General features: G+C 34.6%; 2 protein-coding genes across 3 annotated transcripts in view; one reads left to right on the forward strand and one right to left on the reverse strand.

The window, feature by feature from the left end:
* Positions 1 to 130: 130 nt before the first annotated feature.
* On the reverse strand, positions 131 to 16,547 carry LOC108727607 (gamma-glutamyl hydrolase A). Its single transcript, XM_018455792.1, has 9 exons — positions 16,443 to 16,547; positions 6,989 to 7,030; positions 4,919 to 5,042; positions 3,789 to 3,839; positions 3,642 to 3,716; positions 3,405 to 3,559; positions 2,653 to 2,759; positions 2,269 to 2,497; positions 131 to 2,189 (listed from the first exon to the last, which is right to left on the reverse strand). Exons 1-9 carry the CDS (start codon positions 16,525 to 16,527, stop codon positions 2,038 to 2,040), a joined length of 1,020 nt encoding a protein of 339 aa, XP_018311294.1. The 5' UTR covers positions 16,528 to 16,547; the 3' UTR covers positions 131 to 2,037.
* The window catches only part of pio (zona pellucida domain-containing protein piopio), a 42,367-nt gene continuing 26,397 nt past the window's right edge, over positions 11,484 to 27,453 (forward strand). The window contains exons 1-3 of one of the 2 annotated variants that reach the window (XM_018455772.1): positions 11,484 to 12,483; positions 17,682 to 17,719; positions 24,225 to 24,291. In XM_018455772.1, the coding sequence (XP_018311274.1) occupies positions 17,684 to 17,719; positions 24,225 to 24,291 (103 nt within the window). In that variant the 5' untranslated portion in view covers positions 11,484 to 12,483; positions 17,682 to 17,683. Of the gene's footprint in view, positions 12,484 to 17,681; positions 17,720 to 24,224; positions 24,292 to 27,453 lie in introns of those variants that run through there. The other variant, XM_018455779.1, reaches the window with a different exon arrangement.

The raw sequence follows: 27,453 nt of genomic DNA on the forward strand, positions 1-27,453 counted from the left end.
AAACATTTTTCTAAAAAATGAATACTTTCCGAGATATTCAGCCGTTCCAGAACTTTTTGCTCCTTATTATATGAATGCTTACGTGTCCAACTTTACTTAAGCGTTATTTCATTATGATTTTTAGTTTTAGTTATTACAATCGAGTGCAATATGGCTCAGCCGCATTTTGTTTAAGGAGTTATAAACAATTGCAAACGAATACCACTGATACCGGATCCCCCCGGTAAACTTGCAGATAAATAAAAAGATAAAATTGATGTACGCAAGTCGAATTTCACGCGTTACCGAGAATATATATTTTTCACGTTTTAAGTTTCGTTATTAAATTTAATTATTTTTAAATAATTCTTTTTCTATCATCTTTCACGAAAAGAGAGGAACACTTATCACTGTAGCAATCATCCTGTAAGGCCATATATTTCGTATTTACCGTTAAGATTAAAGTAAAGAGAGATAAATAAGTGTGGCAGCGTGATGAATGATTATGCGTGTGTGTACCGAATCTCACAAATTTCAATCAGATTCGGTCACGCAAAGCGATATAAGAACAAACAGAAAGTCGCATCCGATCATCTCGCCGTCGCGTTTACGTTAAATATATAATTATGTATAATATTAATAGTACCTATCAAATAGGCATTATATAAAGAGGATGACAAATTTATTAACGCGTGTGCGTCACGCGTGACCCGCGTGCGGCGAAAGTTGTTCGCAAGTCGGTAGAAATCTAGATACATATTATATATAATGAATATATATATATATATATATATATAAAATAAGCATTGAGAAATACAGTTAGAGATATCATATGTACTATTTAAAGTAACGACAGAAAAATTTCAGTGTATTGCAGGGTCATCTTATACATGAAATACCATGCGGAATTTACCTACATTATGCATAGACCTTTGTTATATTCTCGAGAAAAAAAAAAGTAAAAGAGGTGAGGGCGATAATAAATAAGTATAGAAAAAAAGAAAAAGAGAACACGCGAATCATCGCGAACTTATCTACTTTGGGATGGACAAATATATATGTATAATATATATACTGCTTTCGTGCTTATATACATTATGTATATATACTCTGTAACATACACAAGTGAATCGCCGGGGAAAAACAACCAGATTCATTTTTTCCTCAAAGACAGAAAACATACTTCCCGACGAAACACACACGTGTAAAGAGAAAAGAAAAGATAGAGAAAGAGGAAGCAATTTCTTTGGTCTATACATCCCACACATTGCTAAGAAGAACATGTAACAAGGAATAAATAGAAATAATGTTTATATGAATTATTATGATTATTAATAATGATAACTATCATACGTTACAAGGATAAAAACTAAGAGTTGATTCATGCTTTTAAGAGGTTTAGTTTCGTGCTTGTTTAAAGATAAAGATGAAGATTAATGGCAAGCAGTCAAGATCTAAGCGTTCGACGTTTTGGGTCGAAGCGAGCTCACGCGTACACGATGTCGGCGTTATTGGCGGTGTTTTGGGCATCATTATTCTTTGCCGTCTTTTCGCGACATCGCACCTAGAGTCGCAGTGCAACACATGCGTCTGCAATGCACGAATGTAGCAATAGCTCGCGCTTCGACTCAGAGCGAGAAAAACGTGGTGACGGAAAAAAAAGATTGAAAAAAATATTATTTACTTTAGATAGAACGAAAATATGTATAGAATTTTATTATGCACCATTGTAATATTATGTATCCCAGTTGTGACACAATATACACTGGTGTTATGTTAAATGTGGAAATTGCGCGTACCAATTTTCTTTTGTTTTTGTGTTCCCCAGTGCTGTCTAATCATACTGACACTTGATATCTCGTTAAATTATAATAATTAAATTTTATTTTCATCTAACACGTCCAGACAAGTAAAAGATCATCGAATCTATTTAAAAAGTATTGTACAACGTGATAAAGAGAATAAGACGTTTGTGTACATGGAAAAAATGTGCGACGTTTTTGTTTCCAATTTTAAGAATTAATGTTATATTTTACATATCAAAATTAACGTTGCATCTTACGTAAAGAACTTATTGCGATCGCTTTTTGTAAACATGTAACACTGCTGGAAAGACGAATTCTGCAGCGCTGTGTAAGTAACAGGATAGTTGTAGATCAGACTCTGTTGCTCATCTTGTTTCGTCCGAAATTCGTTCAAATTTTTACGAACTGTAAAAAGAAAATCAATTTCACTCTTTTTCACGCGAAACAAAAATTGACAATGTTGATTGTTAGTATTTTTACTTACCTTCGTTAACGAAAAAATTGGCGAAATATTGAGATACTATAGTAGCATTGATTCCGTGAGGAATTTTCTTCCCGGTCACCCATTCGTAAAGGTTCTTTTCCGGGTGGAACTGCAATCCGTAGAACGGGAACTGTCTATGTTCCAAGGTGGAAATGAATTTCAAGCCGTTTTTATCATGATTGAATGACAATACGTGAAATTCATCAGTTAAATTGACACTGCGTAAATCCTAAAGCATAGAAAAGCACCATATTTACACTTAATATTATATTATAATCCTTTATATAATTTATAATTTATGTTATATATACACATATAATTGTTTTTTTTTTTAATTTGCATTCTCAACTATTGCACTCTCAAAATAATTTCTAAGGAAAACACCTTCTTCGTGACGCAAAGGTGATGATAATTCGCCGTGACATTCTGCTCAGCCAAAATCCTCAAGACATTTGGTGGTGCGTTCTTAAACAACTTGCTTTCTCTAAAATCTGAAAAAAGTTTACATTTCTTAAAGAAACAGGTTCGAACGTGAAAGCAACTTTCGTTAATCTGAAAATAGTTATCCAGAATAATTGGGACATATTATATATGGATATATTATGGTTTTAGCGTATTGTCTTGGCTTCTAGTTTTCTTTTTGTTTTTTTTTTTTTGTAAAAACAATATCCGAAATGTTCTTTTACATCTAAAGTAAATTATTGACTATTATTAATTACATTTTGTATTATTAATTGTTTTATAATTTATTATTATTTCATATCATTACACACGCACGCGCGTACACATAGATTTTACTCAATATTCTAAAAACAAATGAAACATAGGCAATGAGAGTACGACGTGATACTTGAAAGCGCAATTATTATTTTATATTAATTATTTTAATTTATTAAACATAGTTTTTTCAGAACAGACATTTTGGCTCATCCTCAGCGATAATATAGACTAGGCCTGTCCAATTTGAGCTCTGGAGCCAAAACGTAAAACCATCAATGCAAAAAATTCAATGTAGGTAAGTAGACGTTTACGAATGCGGTACATAACCCACACGATGAACGCTCTCGCGTTCTCGCGTATTCTCAACAAACTTGACTTGTCAACAAAAGTAGAAAGTTATTGGAAAAAGTATTTACCATGTGTAAATTCTAGTGGAAGAGGCTGATTGTTACTGGAACATGACGTTCTGTGCTCGACGCGATTCGCAGCGACATATGTCAAGAGTTCGAAGCCAAGGCAGATACTGAATATTGGGAAGTACTTGCCTTCTTCGTTGATTCTCTTCGCAATTCTATCAACAAACAAAAAAATATACATATATCCGAATGATTGAAGTCACTTTCAGTGCATTATCATTGCCCTTTTATAATTACCTGTAAATCTTGGCACCTGCATCAGCATATCCTGCCTTCTGAAAGAAATACGTCGACCCTCCCGGCCAGAGAACCCTATATAGAAAAAAATATTGCGACAATTATACGTACTTAACAGCGTTTTAAAAGTAGTAGAATATTATATACCCGTTGACTTTGCTCAAGATATCCTCATAGTACGATCTGTTCTCACCAATCCTATACAAAATTATGATACTTAAATCTATTATTATATAATTATTATAATTATTAAACCAAATAATGTATCAAGATATTTTCTATAGCTACGGATAAGGTTCGGAAAAGTAATCGGCTCATTATTTGTAATGAAGTTACTGTTACAGTTTCTTTTTCAATTTGTTAGTTTTATTTTAATAACTTAACTTCGTTTTTTTTTTCTTTTTATTTATAACGTAATTATAAAATTCTAGTATTGGAAAGAGATGAAGAATAAGTTGAACCTTAAGAATTAATTATGAATTGTGGAACCGGGCCTTATCTACAGCTCCGTATAAAAAGGAACAATTAAGAACTATAATTATTCAGTTAATGACATTATGGGACATTATTGTTCATTAGTATTATATTAGAAACATAAATAGCTTATTATTGGAGTAACTATAGGTATTTATTCATTAGTAATAAATTTATTCATTAGTAATAAATGGTAAATGCCTAGAATCATAGGTAGTTTACTGTTAGAACGAAGTAACTTGCAGTTTTTCCCAGAATTTTTTCAAAGCAATATTTAAGCAAATAATACAAATTTCTTTTATTTTGTTTTTTTATGAAGAGTACCTAAATCTATTAGTATTGTAGTCATTTTGTGAATATTCTCGATAATAATCTAGTGAAGCAAAATGTTCAGTTTTTACAATTAAATATAAAAATATAAATCAAAGTTTTAATTTATCAATAAGTAAATACTGTTGTAGCCCGAAAGCTACCACTGATTGTGACTTGTGAGTCTTACATTTCGGCATAGCAACGATCGAGCTCGCAGAAATGCAAAATTGCTATCATGCTTAAGCCTTGCATTTCGGCATGGCAACGAACCGCGGAAATGCAAAACTGCAAGTTCAATATTCACCGGGCATAACCATACATATGTATATATGTGTATCAACTTCTTTCAAGGGCGCAGGATTTTTCCTAGAGTGAGGCATGATCCAAAATATAACATTAATAAAGAAGTAGATTTTTTAAAAAATTGTGTTACATAAGGAAGATCATTTATTCAGTTCAACGAATATAATGACAAAAATTTTGGTGATTACCAAATCGGTACTGGTCGAGCGCCGGCACCTTCCACAAATTTCACATACGATGCAGCGATGTAGCTATGATACCGATTAGGATACGTTCCATTTAAGTTATAACTTATTTCCTGCGTCAGAATACCTTAAAGGAACACATGCACAAATTATTGCTATAACAATCACTTTGGAAAACTGTTTCGAGAAAAATCGGTTACCTAGATGAGCTTTGGGCAATTCGAGTTCTCAAAATATTTGAAAATATATTCTGAAAGTTTAGAGTTAAAAATGAAAAAAAATCATTTCTGAAGCCACACACAAAAGAAAATACTCCCTTAAATCAATCGTTAATCAAATTATCTTTAATTGAATTTGCTCATATCAATTGTAAATTAAACGACTTTCGATTAAGTCTTCTCGAATCAATCGTCAATCGAGCGATTTTTTATTAATTTGGCTTAAATCAATTATAAATCGAATTATCTTTAATGTTATATGAAGTTTGTTGCATTACTAAATTATAAATAAATATTGAGATAAACCATTTTGGTGGTATTTTGGTGAAACATTGGATAAGTTTAAATCGATAAAACAGCTTGCCGAACAATTAAACATGATTGGTTGTATCCACAGGTAGAGATTATCATGAATATACAAGAATTAATCACATGCTTATTCGCTCTGCAAGCGAGGAGTGGGAAGAGAGGAGAGGGAGGCTGAACCCTTCGCAATCACTAAGTACATATATGTGCGAAAGGTTCCCGCTCCCCCCTTCCCTCGTAAAACCAAAGTCAATTTTTTTTTAAATTAAATCTCGCTTTGCTTGTAAACTTTGAAACTAATATGTGGAACCGCAGTTCACGTGGAAAGTTGTAATAACCCATGAACGATTCCACAAGTTTACAACTTTTCACATATAACAAGAGCAGAGTAGGGTCTTTTTAACATACGTTTTTTTAGCGAATATTTCATTGCACTTTTTTATTTACTTCAAAATGTTAAAGTTCATATTTCGTGCACTTTACTGTAGCGAGAAAGACCGAAAATGCATGCGCCATATAATATGAAAATGTAATCGCAGTATGTATTAGGTTGATGCGAATGAAATGATGATTTTCCATATTATAGAATGATGGTTTTGCTTTTTCAATATATTTTACAATATTTTTAAAAAGTTAACGATTATGTTACCATTCGATAGAGTAAAAATTTCAGCTTCAAGAATCTATATTTTTTTTATCAGGATATAATGATTTTTAACGGAGTTATGAGCAATCAAAGTCAGAATGCTCCTTTTACTTAATTCGCAAGTAACTCGGAGGAACAAAAAATCGTAGCAACACACATTAAAAAACGATTTTATATAAGGGAAAACTTATTCAAGCTTTCATGATAGATAGTTGAAAATTTTTTTAATTTTTTTAGGGCACATAACAGACCTACGAAGTGAGAAGAAAATTTTTCATTTTTTTCAGCTGGTAGTTTTCTATATGTAAAAACAACCAAACTCAACATAAACTCAGAAAATATAGTAAGTTTTTGGAAGTAAAGTTTTCAAGCTTTAAAATCCTTTTTTAAATTTAAATTTTGTTCATTTTTTAATGAAGTTAGGCCGGAATCAGACTACGCATTGAAGATTGAGATCGAAAATTGAAAATTGAAATTTGACCAATGAGGGCAAAGGAATTTTAGTTCCTATTGTTTTGATTGGTCAAATTTCAATCTTTCAATCTTCAATCTCAATCTTTAATGCCTAGTCTGATTCCGGCCTTACCCATTAATCCTTCCACCATGGGCCTTACCCCGGATCTACAATAAGGTTTTAAGCCTTAAGCCATAAGAAATGGGCGAATCACAGTCGATTATTCTCCTCGGATTTGATTGTAATTGATCAATTTCTTATGGCTTAAGGCTTAAAACACCTATTGTAGATCCGGACTTACGGCTGCTCTTAATACTAATACAGAAAAACGTCATTTTATTTGCATCAACCTAGGTTGGGTAGGTAGGATAAGGTACCTAACCTTAGTAGGGTAAAAATATTCAATACGCAGCGATTTACGTAGGTTCAAGATTCTTTCGAAGACTTACCGATGAGCGGCCGATTGTTCAACTTTTCTTTAGTTTTTACGACTGTAAAGACAAATATCGTAAAAAAAAATACCCATAGAGAGTTCATCATGAAGTATATATAATAAAATTGTAATTTTCTTTTTAGAAACACAATGAGAAAAAATAACGTGTACACTCTCGCTGTTGTTAGTTAAATATGTTGAATAACATATGTTGAATAACAGGTTATAGTCGACTTGACCATAAATGCTTCGAAGCACTTTTTTTTTAATTAATTAATAAAATTCTTCCGATTATACAATCAATTAAATACTTCAGAGTATTTGTAAAGTTCGTATTTTATCAAGGGTGTTTTGGGAGACGCTGTCAGCGTTATATGCGTTGTATTATGTAATTTATATAACGTTTATTTAACTTATAAACGTTGAACTGCTATCAACTGCTATCAACACCGTTTGTACAGTCAATTAGAATTCTAGATTTACAAGAGTTGCGCGATGTTTTTGCTTAAGATTAGTTCCCAAGTAGCACACAGCGCTAACAAAGCGCTAATAAAGCGCATATAATCGTAAGTGCTGTGCTACTTGTCGTAACTAGTAATGGGTAAAAAAAAACGGTAAATTGTTTTTAAAAACTATTTTTTAGTTAAGAAATGAACGAATTTTCCGATTGAAAAAAAATAATTTTTTTTTCCTGTACTATTTTTGAAAAGAATTAAAAGCGTTCGAAAAAAAACTTTAGTAAACGAATACTGTGCGTGTGTGTATTGTGTATGATATTTTTACGTTTACGTATGATATATGTATATGTATATTAATACAGAATTTTTGATCTATAATTTATGAGTGAAATACAAACACGCAGCAAAATTGCGATTTTATCGACGTCGGAAAATAGCCTCTTGAACCACATCCACTTTTGACGTTCTCTGTGCTGTGATTTTATCGATAGAGTCAGAAAATGGATGTAGCCACATAGTTCCCAAACCTAAAATGAATGCACTGGCGACAGGATGATTTTAGGCCGGTATTCATAGTCGGTTCTTATTTCAAGATCATCTTAAGTAATGTCTTAATACGCTAATGCGGCTCTCTTATTGGTTCATAACACCTCAAGGCTGAACTTGAGACGATCTTGAATATAAGAACTGACTATGAATACCGGCCTTAAAGTCACTGGATCTATAAAGTACCGCAAACTCGCATCCATTTTGTCGCAAAATGCGGCCATTTCGAATTTATGTATTTGTATAACGTGCTTTATTTGGGAAAATTAAGTCGTTAAGTACGTAAATCAATGTTTTTTTAGTTGTAATTAGTTTATTTATGAACAAAAGAATATGTACGAATGCTTAATTTATGTGTTCTTCAGTTTAATACGGGTTTATTTGTTGTAGAAGTTTAGTGCATGAAAGTGCACGAAGGAACATGTAAGTACAGTTTAAAAGACGAACCACCCAACCACCATGCTTGGAATCGTGTATTATGTGCATTTCGGCCATTTTGTCGCAACATTTCTGAAATCAATTGCGGTACTTTAGAAATCTAGTGACTTTAGGTGATTTTTTTTTACGGTAACAGCGAAAAAGCTGGAATGACTTCTCTCAGATTTCTCGCAGAAACTAATATATGATTCATGGACTATTTCTGACACCAGAAAGTTACTAAAAAAACTTGTAAGGCTGCGTTCGGAAACATTACCCGAATGCCTCTGTGTATCATTTTATCCTTGTTGTTCACCCAATGTTAAATAAGGATAAGGTAATACAGAGAGGCACCCGAGTGATGTTTCTGAACGCAGCCTAGAGAAAGGACATGAAGGTCTTTTCCTGTAACTGCAAAATGCCGCTGCACACTACTGCCCTCTGAAGAAGTGGATGTAAATTACACAACAATATTCATTCTTTGCGGTGCTCCTGATGGAAATAAATCGTTGAAATCTCTATTAATTTGACAGATTTTAGTTATTTTAACGATTTCAGCGGTTTCTGCGATTTATTTTCATCAGGAGTACCGCAAAAAAATAGATATTGTTGTGTAGTTGATATCCACTTTTCGATCGTGTATCTCAAAATCAGAGGTGAAAATTACAAAAATAAGCAAATTCACTAGAATATTTATAATTTAATTGGTCAATAACTAGTGAATTTGCTCACTTTTGTAATTTCCTGATTTCGGCAATAGTGCGTGGGGGCATTTTGCAGTTATAAGAAAAAGGCACTCATGTCTTCCCTCAAGTTTCTCTGCTTGTAAATGTAACTTCGTTATATTTACAAGTAACGAGTTACTCGTATTTCCATTTCTTGCAATCGCATGAAATATTGGGTCAATATTGATTTTAAATATTGATATTGACAGAACGCAAGGCATCTACTTTACAAATGCGAGCCAATATTGGTGGTCAATTTTATGCCAATATTGTATGTGTGATTTGTGCTGAGTTACGTACAACGGTCTCTACGGTGACCGACAGATTCCTTTACTGCTTATATACGTCTTATTGGTTTGTGTTTTTTGTGTGAATGAGAGGAGAGAGACATAACGTTTCGTGAAGTATTATTTTGTCTATCGGCAACAAATAAAGTCCAGAATTTGTTCAACTTTCGAAATAAAATTAAGGATAGAGAATTATTAGGAATTCTTTAACAAGAGCAAATAATTTTATGATCGAAAGAAATATCCTTTTCCTATACGTGGAAGGACCATCGTGATGACATTGTACGATAATTCAAACGATGACGTAATCTCATTCCGTCTTCCTCCGTCTCCGTCGCCTATATTCTCTCCCACTTCAAGCCTACAGCATTTTTCACGCGAGTTGCGTGACGTCCGCTAATCGAACAAGAAACAGAGGATATGCGATCTTTCCTTCTTCATCTCTTCTACACTCCACTCATAGTACTCACTCACTCACTTTCACTCTTCTTTTTCCTTACATGAATGATGCTTACCTTCGTTTTTTTCTTTCCTTCTCTTTCAACATTTATATATTGCTCCATATCTGTTTTATCGGCGATCACCTATCTTGAGCATTTATGTACCGGTCGCAGCTGTTTCTTTAGATCTGTTCACGTCGCACGCGCCTACATGCTCCAATATACTCCAACCATAGCACCTACTCGCTCATTAAGCCGGAATCAGACTATGCATTGAAGATTGAGATTGAAGATTGAAAAATTCAAATTTGACCAATCGATACGAAAGAAGCTAAAATTTCTTTGTCCTTATTGGTCAAATTTCAATCTTCAATCTTCAACCTCAATCTTCAATGTGTAGTCTGATTCCGGCCTTATGCCCGTGTCACACTACGAATTGTGAACGCGGATCGGATTGGGATTGCGGATCGCGGATCGCAATTCAGCCAATCAAGACAAGGCAGTTTCGGATCCGGATTGTAGATTGCAGAATAGACGGCTCTCTATTTTTGCGATCCGTAATCGTGATCCAAGCCAATAAAACATCGAGTTTGGTCACGTGACCCATTTATGATGAATGAATAAGCATTGTTTGTTGTGGTTATCTATGCTAATCATAGAGACGTGTTTATAGAGAATTAAAAATCGGGACGTCCCACAAAATTCGGAATGGTTAGCCACTCTATACACAGCAAACGTCGACGACACTGTATTAACGACACGACATTTGCGATACAGCATACGTTGCAAATTGAATCCGTAGTCCGTAGTGTGAACGAAGAATCCAAATCCAACGATCCGCAATCCCAATCCGATCCGCGTCCACAATCCGTAGTGTGACACGGGCATTAGAGTACGTGAGTAGAAGTTATGATAGGAGCATGTTGGAGCATGTTGGAGCATACGACGCGATCAAACCTTTGCCGTATTCTTTTCTCTCGCATCCTTTTTTATTCCACAAACATACTCTGATGGTGCGTTCGAGGAGACGCTATTAACGCTACTTCTGTCATTCTATCTTCGTTGTTTATTAGACGTAAAACAAGAATAGACTGACACAAATAGCGCTGATACCGTCTCCCCGAACGCACCTTGATGCGTACGTTTCATTTGGCGCTCGTGAGCATTATTTATCCTTGTTTAATATTTGACAAATAACACTATTACATAACAAGGATGAAATGATACTATGAGCGTTGCGAGCGTTAAGAACGCACTCTGCGTAGGACATACAATTCTCTTTCTCCTTCTTTCTTTATCCTTTTCCTTTCCTTTTCTTCAAAAGAGGCTTTCATGCAGAACTTCCTCCACCTATCACTCCTACCGGTCTTCGATCGCCTCAAACTCGCTATGCCTTTTCTTCTTGAGATTTAAAATTGCAGCATGTCATCTCTCTTTCTCTCTTTTGGTTATTTCATCTCCGTTCAGTGCGATCATTTCTCTCGTTCGCTTTCTCCCTCGCACGCAGTGCGATCATTTATTTCTGTCTATAACTCAGCCGTTCCTTTCTCCCCTCTCACTCTCTTCTGCGCGCGCACCTCACGAGGAAGCACGAAGTACCGCGTCGCGAGCCGAACGAGCTATTCAGGTTCAGTGAGTGCAGTCGAGTTTAGTGGTTTAGTCTCGAATCTCGCGTCGATTGTTACGGAATTGTTTCCGTGACGCGTTTTTTTGCCGTCCGTTCTCCGTTTGACCTATGGAGACTCGTGGAACTAACAGGTGCAGTGCAGTGTCATAAATAAGAGAACAGTAGAAAACGGGAAACGAACTTTTTGGAGGACTGAGGGATAAAGGATGGACGAAAAATACGCGACGCGGATGACTTTATTAAAATAATAGGCTTCCCCAATATATATCAAATATTGCTATACCACAATATAGCAATACACCTAACAGCCTAACGCATTTATTTATTAAATAGCACTCTATCCTCTGATGAATAAATTAAATAAAAAAAAAAATAAAATGAGAAATCGTACATAATTTTTCCCGCACAATCGAGATTCTGACTGAGACGACTCTAAAATTCGAACGACTCGAAAGACATTTATCGTGCGCACAGAGGATATCATTCGAAATCGTTGCGGCGTTCGAAGGGCGCCGCACATGCGTCGCCTGTGTGTAAACGATTCAGCTGATCGAAAGGAGGCTAATAAATAATTGATTCGTCGCGTCAAGTATTTCCGAAAGAACGGCTGGAGTTGTTCGATCGAGAAACACGTCCGAGCTTACGAGAGAGACGCGGGTAAATCGTGAAATTCTCAAGAAAGTACGATACAGAAACGGAAGAAAGAGTAGTAATCCTTTTGGGATGTCGACGTACGGAAGGTGGACTCTGTGGCCGGCGAGGACGCGTTTTCGACACTTGACAAAATCATCGGAGATCCATCGCAGCTGAGATCACAGATGATCGATCGGACCAATTGATCGCGTTATCGCGCAGCTTTATATATTCGCTGATTCGACACTTTTCCAACACGTTCATTTCTAAAGTTGGCGAACGCGCGACAAAAAGAGAGGAATTTCCCTATTAAGTTTCGCGACGCACAGTGCGAGCAAGCCAAAATTATTTTCGGGAGATTCAGAAAAAGTACAGCAGGTAAGAATCTTTTATTATAATTGCCATTATTTCTAGAAACTTAAAATTAGATTTTATCATTGAATTAGATAGTATTTTAAAATGTAGGATATCTTTTTAATTGTGAAATTTCTTGAAAATTATAAAAATAATATTAGGATAATTCCCCCCGATAATATATGCCACATCGAACAAAAAACTTAATTTATCAAGTATTATTCAGTATGTTTAGAGTAAATAAACAATACTAATAGAAACTTTGTACTATTCTACTATGAAAAAAATTAGGGATGCATCCGGAAAATATCCGGTATCCGGGATTATCTGGCATTTTTTTACTATCCGACCGGATAGTTGGATATCATTAGTATCCGGGAATATATCCGGTTGAAATTTGATATCATTAAATTGTGGATTTTTTATTATACAAATGTTCTAAAAATAAGAGTACGAGTATGTATATTCATAATGCTATAATATCTTATACATTGTTAGAAAATTACAATTTTTTTCTCTATAGGCTTTTTTTTAAAAACATTTTTCCAGAATCCGGTGGATATCCGGAAAATGTCAGTTATCCGATTCGAAGAAATTGCCTTCTCGGATATCCGACCGGACACATTTGTCCGGATATCCGATATCCGGTACGATCCGGTACATCCCTAAAATATTTTTTAAAACTTGCATTTTTACTGTATATCCCATAGGGAAAAGATGTACGACTACTTATAAGTGAGATGTATAGCTCATAAAAGAATTACAAATAATGTTTAGAAATAAGTCGTAAAATGACACAATAACTTACAAAATGTGTTCATAAAGTTTTACTATAGAATAAGAATGATAAATATATACATATACAAAGTAATAGATAATAATAGATAATAATTCTAATTTTTTTGCACATATTATAAATGTTATAATATGAGGCATTACATATTTCATGTAATGCATCAATGTACTGAATTTAATTTGTACTTTGTATGTTTTGGGCATAAATCCCGCTCGCTAAAAGTGCCGTATATCTAAAGTGATTAGTTCTTGTATTTTTTGTTCAGCTTGATGTTTTGTATATCCCAAACAGACAGGATATACATCAAGCTGAACAAAAAATACAAGAACTAATCACTTGTGTTTTGCTATGTGCCATTTTTTACTATCTTTTTACACTTATGTATCACCAAATTAAGTTAATCTCTCTCCTAACAGTAATTATCTTATGTAAGTTATGATATATGGTTGTGCTACTTACTATATTGATAAATATTGATAAGTCGATTCAATTAATAGTGATTTTATTAATATTAACAGTTAAAGACTGAAATTATAACACAAAGACATATAAAACACAGAGTGGTTGCATGCAATTACTTCCACTCCTTCTATTTTTTCTGATTTCTGCAGCGTAGGCGAGGCGTTATGGAGTTACCTTATATGAATTTAATAAATTATGATGCACTTTGTAATATTAGTGCGATTAACATGTACGTTCGTTCGATGTGTATTGTTAGATACTTAATTATGTAATTATAAAAATATACATTTAAAAAATGAAAAAATTGAAACGTCCAAATATTAAACCTCCGTAAATTTTAATTCATTGATTTAGAGAATATTTTTACATCGCGTTTTCACTTTGTTAATCTTACAAGTAGATCTCTTTAGAAAGGCATCTTTAGAAAGTATTTTGCGATTGCATAATTTTAAATAAATATTAGACCTCAGTTTTCTTGACTGCAAAAAGATGATGCTATTTCTTTACGTAAACAATTTCTTGCGATGGTTACGTTGGCGGATATTCAAGGCCGGCGCTTGCAATGCTGCAATGGTTTTTTCGCGATTCTCAATTAGTAGGTACAATACAATTAAAATACAAAATATAAAATAATATTCTCTATTCAATAAAGTATTCAAGAAATAATTATTAGGATAAATTTTATGTTTCTATCAATTTACTAATTTAATTTCAAATCCGATGCACATATTTTCTCAAAAGTTTGAAACGCAGCATTTTAAACCTTTATTTCTCTTCAAACTATACGGCTTTTATTCTTTTATTATAAATTGCTGTCTCTAAAATCTAAAACCTATTTCTTCGATTTTACATTAAATTATTTTTATAAAATCAAACAGAAATAGCCTAAAACAATTATTATTTGAATCGATCAATAATAATTTTGATAATTTAGCATATTCTCCGACGTAATAAAAGTATTTTTGCGAAAATATTAATAGCATTTTTATGTAAACTAATCTGAAAGATACGTAATAATTAATTAATTACCAAATGAATAATATTAATTTTATAACCATTTTAAATGAATTATGCAACGAGAATGAGCTCAAGGCTTCGCTTAGCTGTTCATCGCGCTCATCGCGTTGTGGGCGGACGTTAACCAAATATGCAAATATTAAGACCGTGTCGGATGAATATTTCAAAATTATTATGAATATGGGGAGCAATCTTAGAGTGGGCTGTGGTATACAATAAAATAATTGTAAATTTGATTTATTTTCTAAATGTGCACGATTTGTAGTGTCGAGTTTTAAAATTTGTATCATTTTTCCAATTATTATAGAAAAATTTGATTTATAGAATGGTACAAGAAGAAAAAACATGCGGATTATCGTCGTCATAAAGCTGCAAAATTGAACTCTCCTTTGTTTTACGCGCTTTGGTATGTGCAGGCATCGAAGTCTCCGATGATTTTAACGCTTGGTACCGGTATCATATTTCAGTATAGATACCGGCATTTAAACTATTCATACATTAGTTAATCATTTCATTTTTACTGTGATTTTTAATTATATTATTACATAATTTATCAATATTGTTATTTGAACTGTAATTATTATTAAGTAATATTTATTTGGTCCATTTCGAATTATAACGTTCATAAATAATAAGAATATTAGAATGTGAATATAAGGGTGAGGAAATATACTAGATTTATTTTACATTTTTGTTAGAAATTACTCAAACCCTAGTAAAAAAATATGTAAATTATTATTTTCTTCGTAATTTTTTTAATAGAGAGAAGAAAATTTGTGGGTATGAAATTGTTCCCACGTAAATTACTCGGTAGATCTTATTCTTGAATTTTTCGATTAGTTTTCTTTTTTGTATACGAATCGGCACTTTAAATCACCCCTGCGCGACTGTTTCCGTTGCCGGAACACCTGTTCGCATTCGTTACTCAAGTCATTCAACCTTGTTGATATACAACTATTGATATAATATATAAGGTACATATCCATATTTTTCGACTTTTTAATTTTTTTCGCGGTACCCCTCAGAATGGTTTCAATTCACAAAAAAATAAAAAACCAAATTTCAACTCGATCGGACAGCGGGAATCCATGCCGATGGCTTGTTGAGGTGGTTCTTCAGTAAATTGAATTACCACACAGAAATGTCTAATCTGTTTATACGTATAATGTTGAAGTATCGAACTTGACGTGTGTAAAATTCTAGGGTAGGTTAATGACGAAATAAGAGAAAAAAGAATGTTAAAAGTGTAACTTTTAACGTATAACTTAGTGATAGATAAAGATCGGAGATGCTTCTTTGAGCAACTGCACACAAATATTACCATAAACTTTTCTAAAAATAATTAGGGACACGTCCCTGGTTACGATCACAAATCTGACCGCTATGAGTATCGCCCCTTCCTCCATGCTGTAAGAAAGGTGGAAGCTGCGGGACCACGGCATATCTGCACGACATGTCGATCTCGGTAATAATCTCGGCGTGGTCTCGTAAATCACGAAGCTTGCCGCAATACACACTTTTGATGGCGTTAACCATCAAAAAGGACTTGGCGCGCGCGTGCGAAAATGGTGGCCACACGGTCATAGCCAACCATGGTGGTCCGATGGTGGTCGAGGTCGACTATGCTCCATCGCCGTGCGCCGCTGCTGCCGCTGTCTATCGTGGCGTATTAAAAAGTGAATGTTGCATCGTGCATTGCCGCCGACACCGACACCACCTCCACGATCACCACCGCCTTCGCGAACAAGCATGTCGCTTTCTCGACGGGCTACGAGGTCTGCGAGTGCTTGCATCCAAACGGAGCTCCATTATACTAACCTGCCTAAAAACATTCACCGGTTATCTCAACGCCGAGATTGTCCTTAACCCTCACTCATGGAGACGATGCGGAGAAACACCACGATTATTTTTCTTTTTTTTTTTTGTACAGCCGCAAATAGTTAAATTGTTGTTCATGAAATGGGGTGAAGGAAGAATGCAAGGCTATCTTGATGTTTCAAATTGAATTATAAGATAGGACCTATAGGATAGTGGAGGAATGCTAGGTATTCTGCATAGGTCTTCTATAGATTAAGTAGAATTAATATAAAGCTAAAGGATATACTATACATGGATACAATTGGAAACGAGCTCAAGGTTGACAGAAAGAACGATGTTGTAATAAAGAAAGAATAATCCGGAGCGTAGAATGAAACTATTCAGTTGTTTTAAGGCAGAGCTGGGATTTAGTTGCACATTTCGGCCGATTTTCAGCTTGGTTCCTGCCCCTCACTTTATCAACCCGCGCGGGTTGGTAAAGTGAGGGGCAGGAACCAAGCTGAAAATCGGCCGAAATGTGCAACTAAATCCCAGCTCTGTTTTAAGGGAATCCTAAAGTCCTCTGTTTTACCGACAGAAAAATTTAAAATTCTCTCTATCTCTCCTTCTCTTGCGGCTTTAAAACGAGACAGATAGAGTTTTAAGTCTCGCTTAAAGTCAAAGTAACGTTGGTGCAACCGGGCCTAAACACAATAACTTTTATATAACAATTATTTTTTTCCTCTTCGAAAATTCTTTTCTAGAGTTATATAAAAGTCAATGAATTTTTTTCTCTAATATAGTAAACACTTACATTTGTTCTTGTAAAGTTTCATCAAAATACCGTACAGGTCGAAAGAAATTTACATTCTTCAGTGAAAAAAGCGGAAATAAGTATATGTCAAATGGATGATGCGTCAAATGAGCATCTTATAATATTTATTTTGTCACAAGATATACCGTAAAGATATTTTATATATATTTTCAGTATATTTGGTATATGTTTTGTGTATAACTTAAGAATATACAAGAAATGAAAAATTTCGTATTTGGCCTCTTGCACGGCGTAGACGATGTTTGCGCGATTGATCTTACACGCGTGTATGCGAGTTCGACCTAGTTATTAATTAAATTTTTTCTCTTATTTTAGCTATGGACTGGAGAGGAATCGTGCTGGCATTTCTAGTGGTGAGTAAACATAAAAATTGTTTCTTTTGCTGCGCACAAGAAAATTTACCTTGAATGAACGAGACATTTTAAGGGAATGTTAATAGCCGATTCGATGTTTGTAGTACAGACTTTTTAAATTCTAAATTACAAATATTGATAATAGTGACATATTTAATTCATTTCTTACATCATCGTTCTGTCTCATTCAAACGTACATATACATCAATCCTTATTATAACATATTGCAACGCCATTTTTTGCAAAATCTATCACCTACTGGGCACAGTTACTGCTCTGTTTACCATACTGAGGGTTTTTGCTAATCACACACGTATACACATGATTTGTAAATCAATATAAATTATTTTTAAGCTTTTAATCTTAGCTCTATAAACTCAATACTGTTTATTCACGTAATTCGACGGGTGATCCAATATCATTTTCTTTTTTATGAACTTAAGAGAAAATATAGAACTTTTCTATTAAGAAACCGTCTACGTCAGGTGACATCTCTACGAACTGAAAAATATGAATTTTTAATTTTTTTTTTCCATTTCAATATAAAGTCCACTTCCCCACTTCCTAATTTCACGTCTACTTTAATCCTATAAAAGGATTTTTCCTTTCGTTCAGTCAATTCGGAGATTTTTATACGACTATAATGTATCAATAATTCTGTCATTACAGAGTAAATGTTTATAATAGGGGACCTAGCTCCGATGACCTTGACATATGTTCAAGGTCGTGACCCTGAATGACCTCCAAATAGGTTTCAGTTGGTATTCGTTACTTGTTAAAAAGTTATTAATAAAAAAAAGTCGTAATCTTGACACAACATATGTCAAGATCAAATTCATCGGAACTAAATTCCCCTATTGTAAACATGTACCACCAAAACATTTTGAAGCCCGAGCATATGTCAACTTTGATGTCCTTTTTTGTACGAAACTAAGAACACTACCTCATAACGCTTAAGATACTTTGGATTCATTTCGAAAGTTTCAACAAAAAGTAACGCTTAAAATGACAATAAAGCATATATTGCGTAAAAGGAAGCTTGAAGCACGCTTCAAGCTTTCCATTGTTATAAAAGAGATGGTGCTATCGTCAATCATTTTAAACTCGAACTCCGATAAAATTACTAGATGTCGCTGTTTTTCCAGCACATCGACATGTCTGTATATACTACCACACAAATATCTCACGCAACCTATGATACATTCGGTCGCACATTCGTGTCAATTTTCGTATAACGAATTCTTCGCGATAAAGCGTCTAAGTCTAATTCTAAGAACTCGACGTTATTTGTTCGTACAAACTACGTGTTTGTGTATCACTATTTCGTAAGTACAGATTGCAAAACTTTCGTATCAAACAAATGTTGTCACGACTTGACAGCTTGAGACGCCATGTTACACTAAGGAATGATAAAAAATATATCAATTTCGAAATTTTTGGTCGTTCTCGGCATAAACTCCACCTCACAAACACGTATTAATGCGTATACTTTAATCCTGGAAAAGGATTTTTGAATCTGTGAAAGAGAAAAAAAAGTATTTGTTATACAAAAATTGTATGATTTAGTCGGTAATACAGGCGGCTTTAGGATCCCCTTAAGGCCGTACATTTTTTCGTGGAACAGGCTGTAAGGTCAGTATTCATAGTCGATTTTTATATTCAAGATCGTCTTTAGTACAGTCTTAAGATATCACGAATCAATCAGAGGACCGTAATAACATCTTAAGACATTACTTAAGATAAGTAATATCTTAAAATAAGAACTATGAATACCGACCTGGTCCGGATGATAGGTGTCCGGACATGGATATACCATATGTCTGGTCACTGGGACATTTACCTTAGGCGTGGATTAAGGGTATCTGTAATGTACACATACTTTCTATTGTGTGTGCCGTGTGGTATATACGCGTGCTGCTTAAATATGTGGCGCATTATATAACTCTTTGTTGGCGCATGACATTCCAAAAAAGGTGTCTGAATGGTTATGGAACCGCATAAGCATTAAACAGCCGCATTCTTAATACTCGATCAACGCGTTCGTCAATTAAAAATTTAACAAATAGGTAAGTTTTTCAAGAAAGCTGTCGGACGGCTTTCGAGCAATTTTGAGACATATGGCAACGGAATACGAGTACTTTTCTCTCTCTAATCGCGCATCGGTGCGTATCGTTGCTTAGTTTTTTAAATTGTCAACGGAGGAGTATGTTCGATTGATGTTTGTGTCTTTTTCTCTTTCTTTATATCAGGTATCAGGAGATACGGTAGTGTCTCGGCGCTAAACCAAGCGTAGCGACACTACCGTGTTGATATCACTTACGGAAGTTCTTTAATTATAGCGGAAATAGTATCGAAAATGAAAGTGTAGAAAATGATTAAAATAGAGAACAAGAATAAATTAGCAATTTTTATTTTATATAAATACAAAAGAGAAAGAGAGAGATGAGGAAGAAATTTATTACTTACAATGAAAGCCATTCAAAATTTGTACATATAACGCAATATACTATATATTTTTTATAGTAGCATTGAAAGACAGCATAGGTAAACAATATAGTAACCAGACCGCGATTATGGAATCTTAATAATGGCTGTTCCGATCGAGTTCTAAGTGTGCTCAATCGATTGCACCCGCTCAGAATATATAATGAAAGTGTTTTTATTTTTTTTCTACGTGCCCTATGAGCGGAGATATTGCGACGCAAAGTTCAAATCTGATACGATTTTATTCGTCTACGCCAAGGATTCGCTGACGGAATCATCTTTTCCGGTTAGAGATTAATGAAATCGCGTGGTATATAATACAATCGATGTCGATATGATCATATTCGGAAGACTCGCGTGAGCGCTCGTGGTTTCGGAAATCATCGCAATTAAAGGGATCTTAAAGAGAAGCTTGAATTCCGACAAGATCGCTATTTTACCGATAAAATACGACACATCTTTATATACTACTGCATCAATATCTCTGGCACACATACATTTTCGTAGAACAATAACATTTTAATTAGACGTCTCTAACAATAAGTCTAATTCTAAGAACTCCAAGTGGTCTTTTCATGTGAACTACTAGTCTGTGGATCACAATTTCGTAAGTACAAATCGCAAAGCTTTTATATAAAGCAAATATTAGTTACGATGTTGACAGCTCTGATGTCATATTGGAGTAAGAAATTGTAAAGATTTCAATTTAAACAATTTTTTTTCGTACTTGATATAAACTCCACCTCACAGACACGTATTAATGCGTATATACTTTGATTCTGGAAAAGGATTTCAAATCTGTAAAAGAGAAAAAAAGTAATTGTTATACAAAGATTACTGTGTTTAATCGGTAATACAGATGATTTTAGGATCCCCGTAAGTCGAACGTAATTTTCTTCGCTTACGCGTAACAACAGTCTTTCTGGAAATCCTTTTCTAGCTTTATGTCTACGTTAAATACTTAAATGTCCCGTCGGGACATAATCGCGATTTTGCTCGCGGCGTTATATCGCGATATCACGGGGGCGCGCGCCGCGTAAGGATTGCATACAAGAGTGACTAACTATAAACAAGAATGGCGGAGTGTGTCTGCAACAGCGAAGGAGGTAGTAATGGGCGGCGATCTCAAGCTTTTCAAGGAGATCTCGATCTATGTTAGATCTGCGTTAGATCGTGGCTGTCAATCGTCCTATTTCCCGCCACTTTAATTTTCTATTGACCTTCAAAGATCGTTAATGATGCGACGTCGATTTTAGTTAACACGCACGCGCGTTGTATTATTATTATTATTAAATTTGTGTACTAATTAAATATGTAATAATTGAAGGTTACTTTCAATGGCGATATCGAAGCTAATTTTAGTTGATTAAATTGTACTATTAGCAAAATTCTCCTTTATATTTTAACGTAAAGCATGACAAATCATTTTTCTAAGGAAAATTATCTCAGATGACATCAGTGCTAATTTTAGTTACTAATAGGTATACATTATATTATTAGCAAAAATCTTACGTCAAGTGAATGATTGTTGTTATTAGTCGTAAGTAATAAGAAAATCAGCAATTAGTTATTATTAATCTCGAAGATTTAGCGAACAAGTTCTTTAGTTTTTTTCTCTTTGGTTTATTATAAGCGAAAATGCGTGTTTTGCAAACGGAGTGACATGAAAGATCAATCCTCAATGGATTCTATCGGAATGTTGCGAACCTTATATGGTCCGGTCTTGCTGCTGGCGAATAGCTCCGCGCATTTAATCGAAATACCTCCGGTTCTTCGTTTTGCGTTTGGATGTCCATTGCATTTCGATTTCTAATTGTATGACGTATCGGGCAATAATGATCTCACGATGATTACCTTGCCACGTATGTTCGTAAAATTAATGAGATACAGTACTCTGCAATAATGGTTGGCCAGCCGTCAAACATAGTGCCCTTGCTATCGCTTTCACTTTAGCGCTTTAAATACATATAGTCGCAAATACAGTCCATGAGAGAGGGTGCCAGGAAAGAAGGGGGAAGATAGAGAGAGAGAGAGAGAGAGAGAGAGAGAAATGCAGGGGACACGTTGTTCCAAGTATGTATACACTTGAGTGGTTGGTGACTTGTTAGACCACTTTCATTGCACGAACAAGCGCCGATGTTAATATTGACGTCAGCATTCGCCGCAGGCACTTTTGTCGTGAAAAGAGGATGTTAAAAAGTCTGATTTCTGTCCTCCTTGCGGACCCTTAAGAGAATGCTGGAGTGGTCAAATTATCAGTACAGGATTTTGCAGATCGATATAAATCTCCGAATTTATTAAACGGAATCAAAAATCCTTTTACAGGCTTAAAATAGACACAAAATTTAGGGGTGCTGCATTAGACTTTATACTAAAATCGTGAAAAAAGTTAAAAACTTACATTTTTTCAACTCGTAGAGCTGTCACCTGACGTAGATGTTTCCTTAATACAAAAGTGTTATAGCTCGTATGGAGCTAACGATAGTGCAGCACTCAGCACATTACGTGCACAAACAATACTGAGTTTATGAAACTAAGATTAAAAACTTCAAAAGAAAGATTTATATCGATCTGCAAACGACGTGTGTACAAACGCTGAGCGAAGACTCGGAATGGTAAACAAAGCAATAATTGTGTCTAGCAGTAGGTGTTCGATCTTCTAAGAGATGGCGTTGCAATATGTTAGATAAGGACAAATGAATGCGTTTGAGCGAGACACAACGATATATAACAAGTATAAGAAACGAATGAAAGATGTTACTATTATCGAATTTGGAATTAAAAAAAGTCTGTACTATCGATCTCGATCAAGTTCGGTCGTCGATCCAGCATCCCCTTAATAAACTACAAAAAGTTATTTAAGACTCACATGAAACAGTAAAAATAGTTATATCCAGAAATTCGGGGAAAATAGATTTTTTTAGATGTTGTTTCGTGTCCCCTTTTGTAAGTCGAATTTTCGTGTATCACTTTAGAAGTTATCATGAATAGGATGTAATATGCAAAAATTTCTTATGCTAATTGATACATAAAAGTTAGGTTAGGTTACATCCTCGCCGTTATCTCTGGATTTGATTGAGAGTAGTAAAGCAGGGAATTTTCATCGGGTGAGGTAAACAATTAAACTTAAGGTTCGTTCCGAGTTACGCATGAAATGCGTGATGCATCATTTGTTCTTGTTGTTTACCAAATAACAAAGAAGGATAAAATGATGCAATATGTACTTCATGCTCGGAACGCACCCTTACACCAGCTTTCAAGTCCGCTATTTTTTCAGAATTTTGGAGTGTGAAATCTCACTCCACAAAAGATTGAGAACTGAACCAGTCTTGAAAAAAAAGTGAAAATATTTTTGAACAAGTCCCTTGAACAAGAATGGTAATTTTTCACTCTTTAGGAATGAGATTTCATTCTTTTGGATTAAGATTTTACTCTTTTGCAGTGCAAGTCACGCTAAGGAAGGAAGTCTCATTCCAAAAAAGGAATAGGATTTCATTCCTTTGGAGTGAATCTTACTTTAAAAGAGTGAAATCTTACTCCAAAAGAATGAAATCTTACTCCAAAAGAGTGAAAATCTACCATTCTTGTTCAAGAATAAAAAGTTTTTATTTTTTTCAAGACTGGCTCAATTTTCACTTTACAGACTTAGAGAGAATAATAACTTTTGAAATTCTATGAAAATCCGTGTCTCATAGATTTTATTTTAAAACATTCTCAGATATAGCCTTCTTTATATTAGACTTTTAATGGTAAAAGGCCTCTTACAAGACTGGTTTGAGTGAACTTTCTGAAGCTTATAAGCATGAGTTCTTACTTAAACGTTAGATATTTTAAGTTCTTGCGCCACGCGTGTTACAGTTGTATTACAATACCATGTGCGTTGCGCTATTCTATAATTACATTCGTGCGATACGCTCACCGCCAACGGCTAACACAAAGTGATAGCGCAGCTAAGTCAACGCTAACAATCCTATCTTACTAAGCGAGAAAATCTAAAACATCACCTTTCCCTTATTTTCAGATCACAGTAATGAGGCACAGCGATAGCAGCACACACGCAGCCCAGATATTTCAACAACTACCGACGTGTGAGTATCCACAAACTACAAGACTTACTTTCTAATTGTCTCAGCGACGGGCGACAACTAATTAAGGCTAATCAATTAGACGTTGATCTTGTGTATGCGGAATCGGAAGAAATTCGTGATATCTCTTACATATCTATTTCATCCTCTTGTTTTTCTTTCTGCCTCGCTTGATTTCAAACACATCACGAAATTTCTCTCGTGGAAAAATCGCACACTTGCATTTCCTCCTCGTAAAACCAAATTGCCGGATAATCAGATAAAAGTGGACGCTTTCCACACGATGTGCACTTTCTAATGACGGCACAATACGCTTGATGACAATGATTCGAGATGGGATGCTTGTGGTAACGAAGTATAACGGTTTGGAAGTAAACGATTATAGAAAGTAATCGACCTTTCGCACGTATACTTTCTTGATTTTAACGCCCGATAGGGAGGCTTATTATAAGTTAAATTACTGTTACAGATGGGAGAAGAAGAACGAAATTAAATTACAATTATTGAAAAAAGTAACTCTAACTGTATTTTATTACAAGTTATAATGTCTTACTTTTCAATCCTAGTAAATATAGCGTGTGCAACAAGCACAAAAATGGCTTTCACATTTTAACGAAATATTCGGAGATATAGCCTGAATAACGGAACGTACATTGTGTGATGTATATTGATGGACTGTGATGGTTACAGCCTTGTCAAATATAACCTTGCGCGTCTCGACTGTATACGTAACGTTTTTGCGTAACGGAATTCGTCGCGCGAATCGCTTATTATTACTCATGGCTCTTTCTCGCGATTATCTCATTAAAATTTTTTTTTTCTTTTAAAATGCTAGTAAATCTCTGTTAAAGATTGAAACACCAGATGGGATAACATGGCAATGTTTCTAGATTTAGATGTGCTCTTACGATCCTCCGGCATCTATAATACAAAATGTCCTTGAAGGTCGAAGACCTTGCATTAGTTATGACATTTCATCTTCAGTATATGAGACTGATATGAGTAATAGAGGAAAGTGGCAACACCTAAATAAGTGTGCTTTCCAGCAGGGCCGTTTCAAGCTGGGGTGCAACGGGTGCAGTGCACCCGGACGACTGTCCGACTTAACATATGTCTATATTGTTTAATTTATTAATATAAGAATATACACATATATATACAGGGTGTTAGGTATGTTGCCATACTCAACAAAGCGATTCTTTGGTTTATTTCAAGTAAAAAAGTCCATATAAACATGTGTCCTAAACGGCTTAGTTTTCGAAATACAGGTGAATGTTCGCAAATGTTTGACGAAACGGTAAATTGCGTTGGAGATATCTTCCTGCATAAATATGTCTTGCTTCACGTGAGTTACCATTCACACAACCGTAAACAAAGTGACGAAGTCAAAGTCAAAGTTACAAAATCAAAAATAGACTTCAGTTCTGATGTTGCTGCGAGTCAGTTAGCTTGTACATACGTTTTTAACAATTCATCTAATTATTGTTTTATTTCATCAAAAGAATTGAAGCCTGTTTTTTTTTTCTGTTTTTGACTAGTTTTTGACTAGTTCAAGCTGTATTTCTTTCAAATAAACAGATTATTACTATACGTTAAAATGTTTTTATTTCGGAAACTAAGCCGTTTAGGACACATGTTTATATGGACTTTTTTACTTGAAATAAACCAAAGAATCGCTCTGTTGAGTATGGCAACATACTTAACTAACACCCTATATATATATGTATACCATATATGTATGTATGTCTGTGCGTATATATGTATGTATATGCATATAGAGATGCACCGGATCGTAAAATTATCGGATACCGGATATCGGATATCCGGTCAGATATCCAAGAAGGCAATTTCTTCGAGTCGGATATCCGACATTTTCCGGATATCCATTCGGACTCCGAGAAAATGTCTTAAAAAAAAGTCTATAGAGAAAAAATTGTAATTTTGCAACAACGTATAAGATATAGCATTATGAATATGCATATTTATTTTTAAAACATTTGTATAATAAAGAATCAATAATTTAATGATATCAAATTTCAACCGGATATATTCCCGGATACTAATGATATCCGACTATTCGGTCGGATAGTTAAAAATGCCGGATAATACCTGATACAGGATACTTTCCGGATATCTGGTACATCCCTATATGTATGTATAAGATTTTCAATATATATATTTGATTCTTATATTCAAACATCTTAGGTCGGTATCCATATTCGATTCTTATATTTGAGATTGTCTTAAGTTTAATCTTAAGATGTATGAACCAATAAGAGAGCCGCATCTTAAAATATTTCTTAAAATAGTCTTAAAATAAGAACCGACTACGAATATCAGGCATAGATTCGAAATTTTCGAATAGTTCGTATTCGAATAATTCGCACATCTCTGGTTCTTGGCACCATAGGGATGTACTCACGTACATGTTTACGCTCGTTGCGCTCCGTGCATTCTTTGTGTGAAATTGTAGGTACTTGCACATATATTAACTTACTCAATGTGCATCTCTTCTTCGAACGTAACTTGGAAGAGTTCAAAGGAAGTGCAAACGCGTCTTAAACACGAGCACCTATAATACACACGCAATGCAAAGCGTGATAAGAAGATTCAAATTTTTGCAAAGGAAGTATCTCGCTCTTATATCTTCCACGATAAATGATGATAAAAATAAACGCGTTATATAACGTTCCACGTAAGAGAGACTCAGCAGGAATAGCGGGACTACGATGCGGACACGAAACACGTGCAAGACATTATGACAGTTATAAGAGCTGGCAGACCAACAGAAATGGCGTTTCGCTAGTTTTAACGGAATTTACTGGCCGATCGTTAGAGCCGGTCACACTTGCATAATTCGTTCCGCCTAATTCCAAGCCGTTATTGGAAATTACCGCTATTCACGATTATTAGATATAGAACTACTGCCTTATGATATACTTATATGAACGACATAATTCTGTTCTCCCATGAACGAGTTGAAATTTAAATAAAAGACGGACCATTAATAGGAAAGTACACAGAGAGAAAAATGTTTGGTATTTGTAACTATAATTATATATTACTATAATTATGATTATTATTACTATAATAACAGTTAATAACAGTCGCTTGAACCATTTTTATGGTAATTTCAACTATTTTATGGTTATAACAACTATAATT

Source organism: Mycetomoellerius zeteki, unplaced genomic scaffold (assembly GCF_001594055.1).
Source record: "Mycetomoellerius zeteki isolate Tzet28-1 unplaced genomic scaffold, Tzet1.0 scaffold113, whole genome shotgun sequence".
Classification (NCBI taxonomy): Eukaryota; Metazoa; Arthropoda; class Insecta; order Hymenoptera; family Formicidae; genus Mycetomoellerius; species Mycetomoellerius zeteki.

Bases quoted from the DNA above. Each gene is read 5' to 3' on its own strand.
- LOC108727607 (XM_018455792.1), bottom strand. From the start codon at position 16,527: ATGCAAGCACTCGCAGACCTCGTAGCCCGTCGAGAAAGCGACATGCTT. The intron at 3,840-4,918 runs GTAATCACCAAA...AATTTTGTATAG, and splicing joins GCTCGACCAGTACCGATTTG to GATTGGTGAGAACAGATCGT. The intron at 3,560-3,641 runs GTAATTATAAAA...GTTTGTTGATAG, and splicing joins GCAGGTGCCAAGATTTACAG to AATTGCGAAGAGAATCAACG.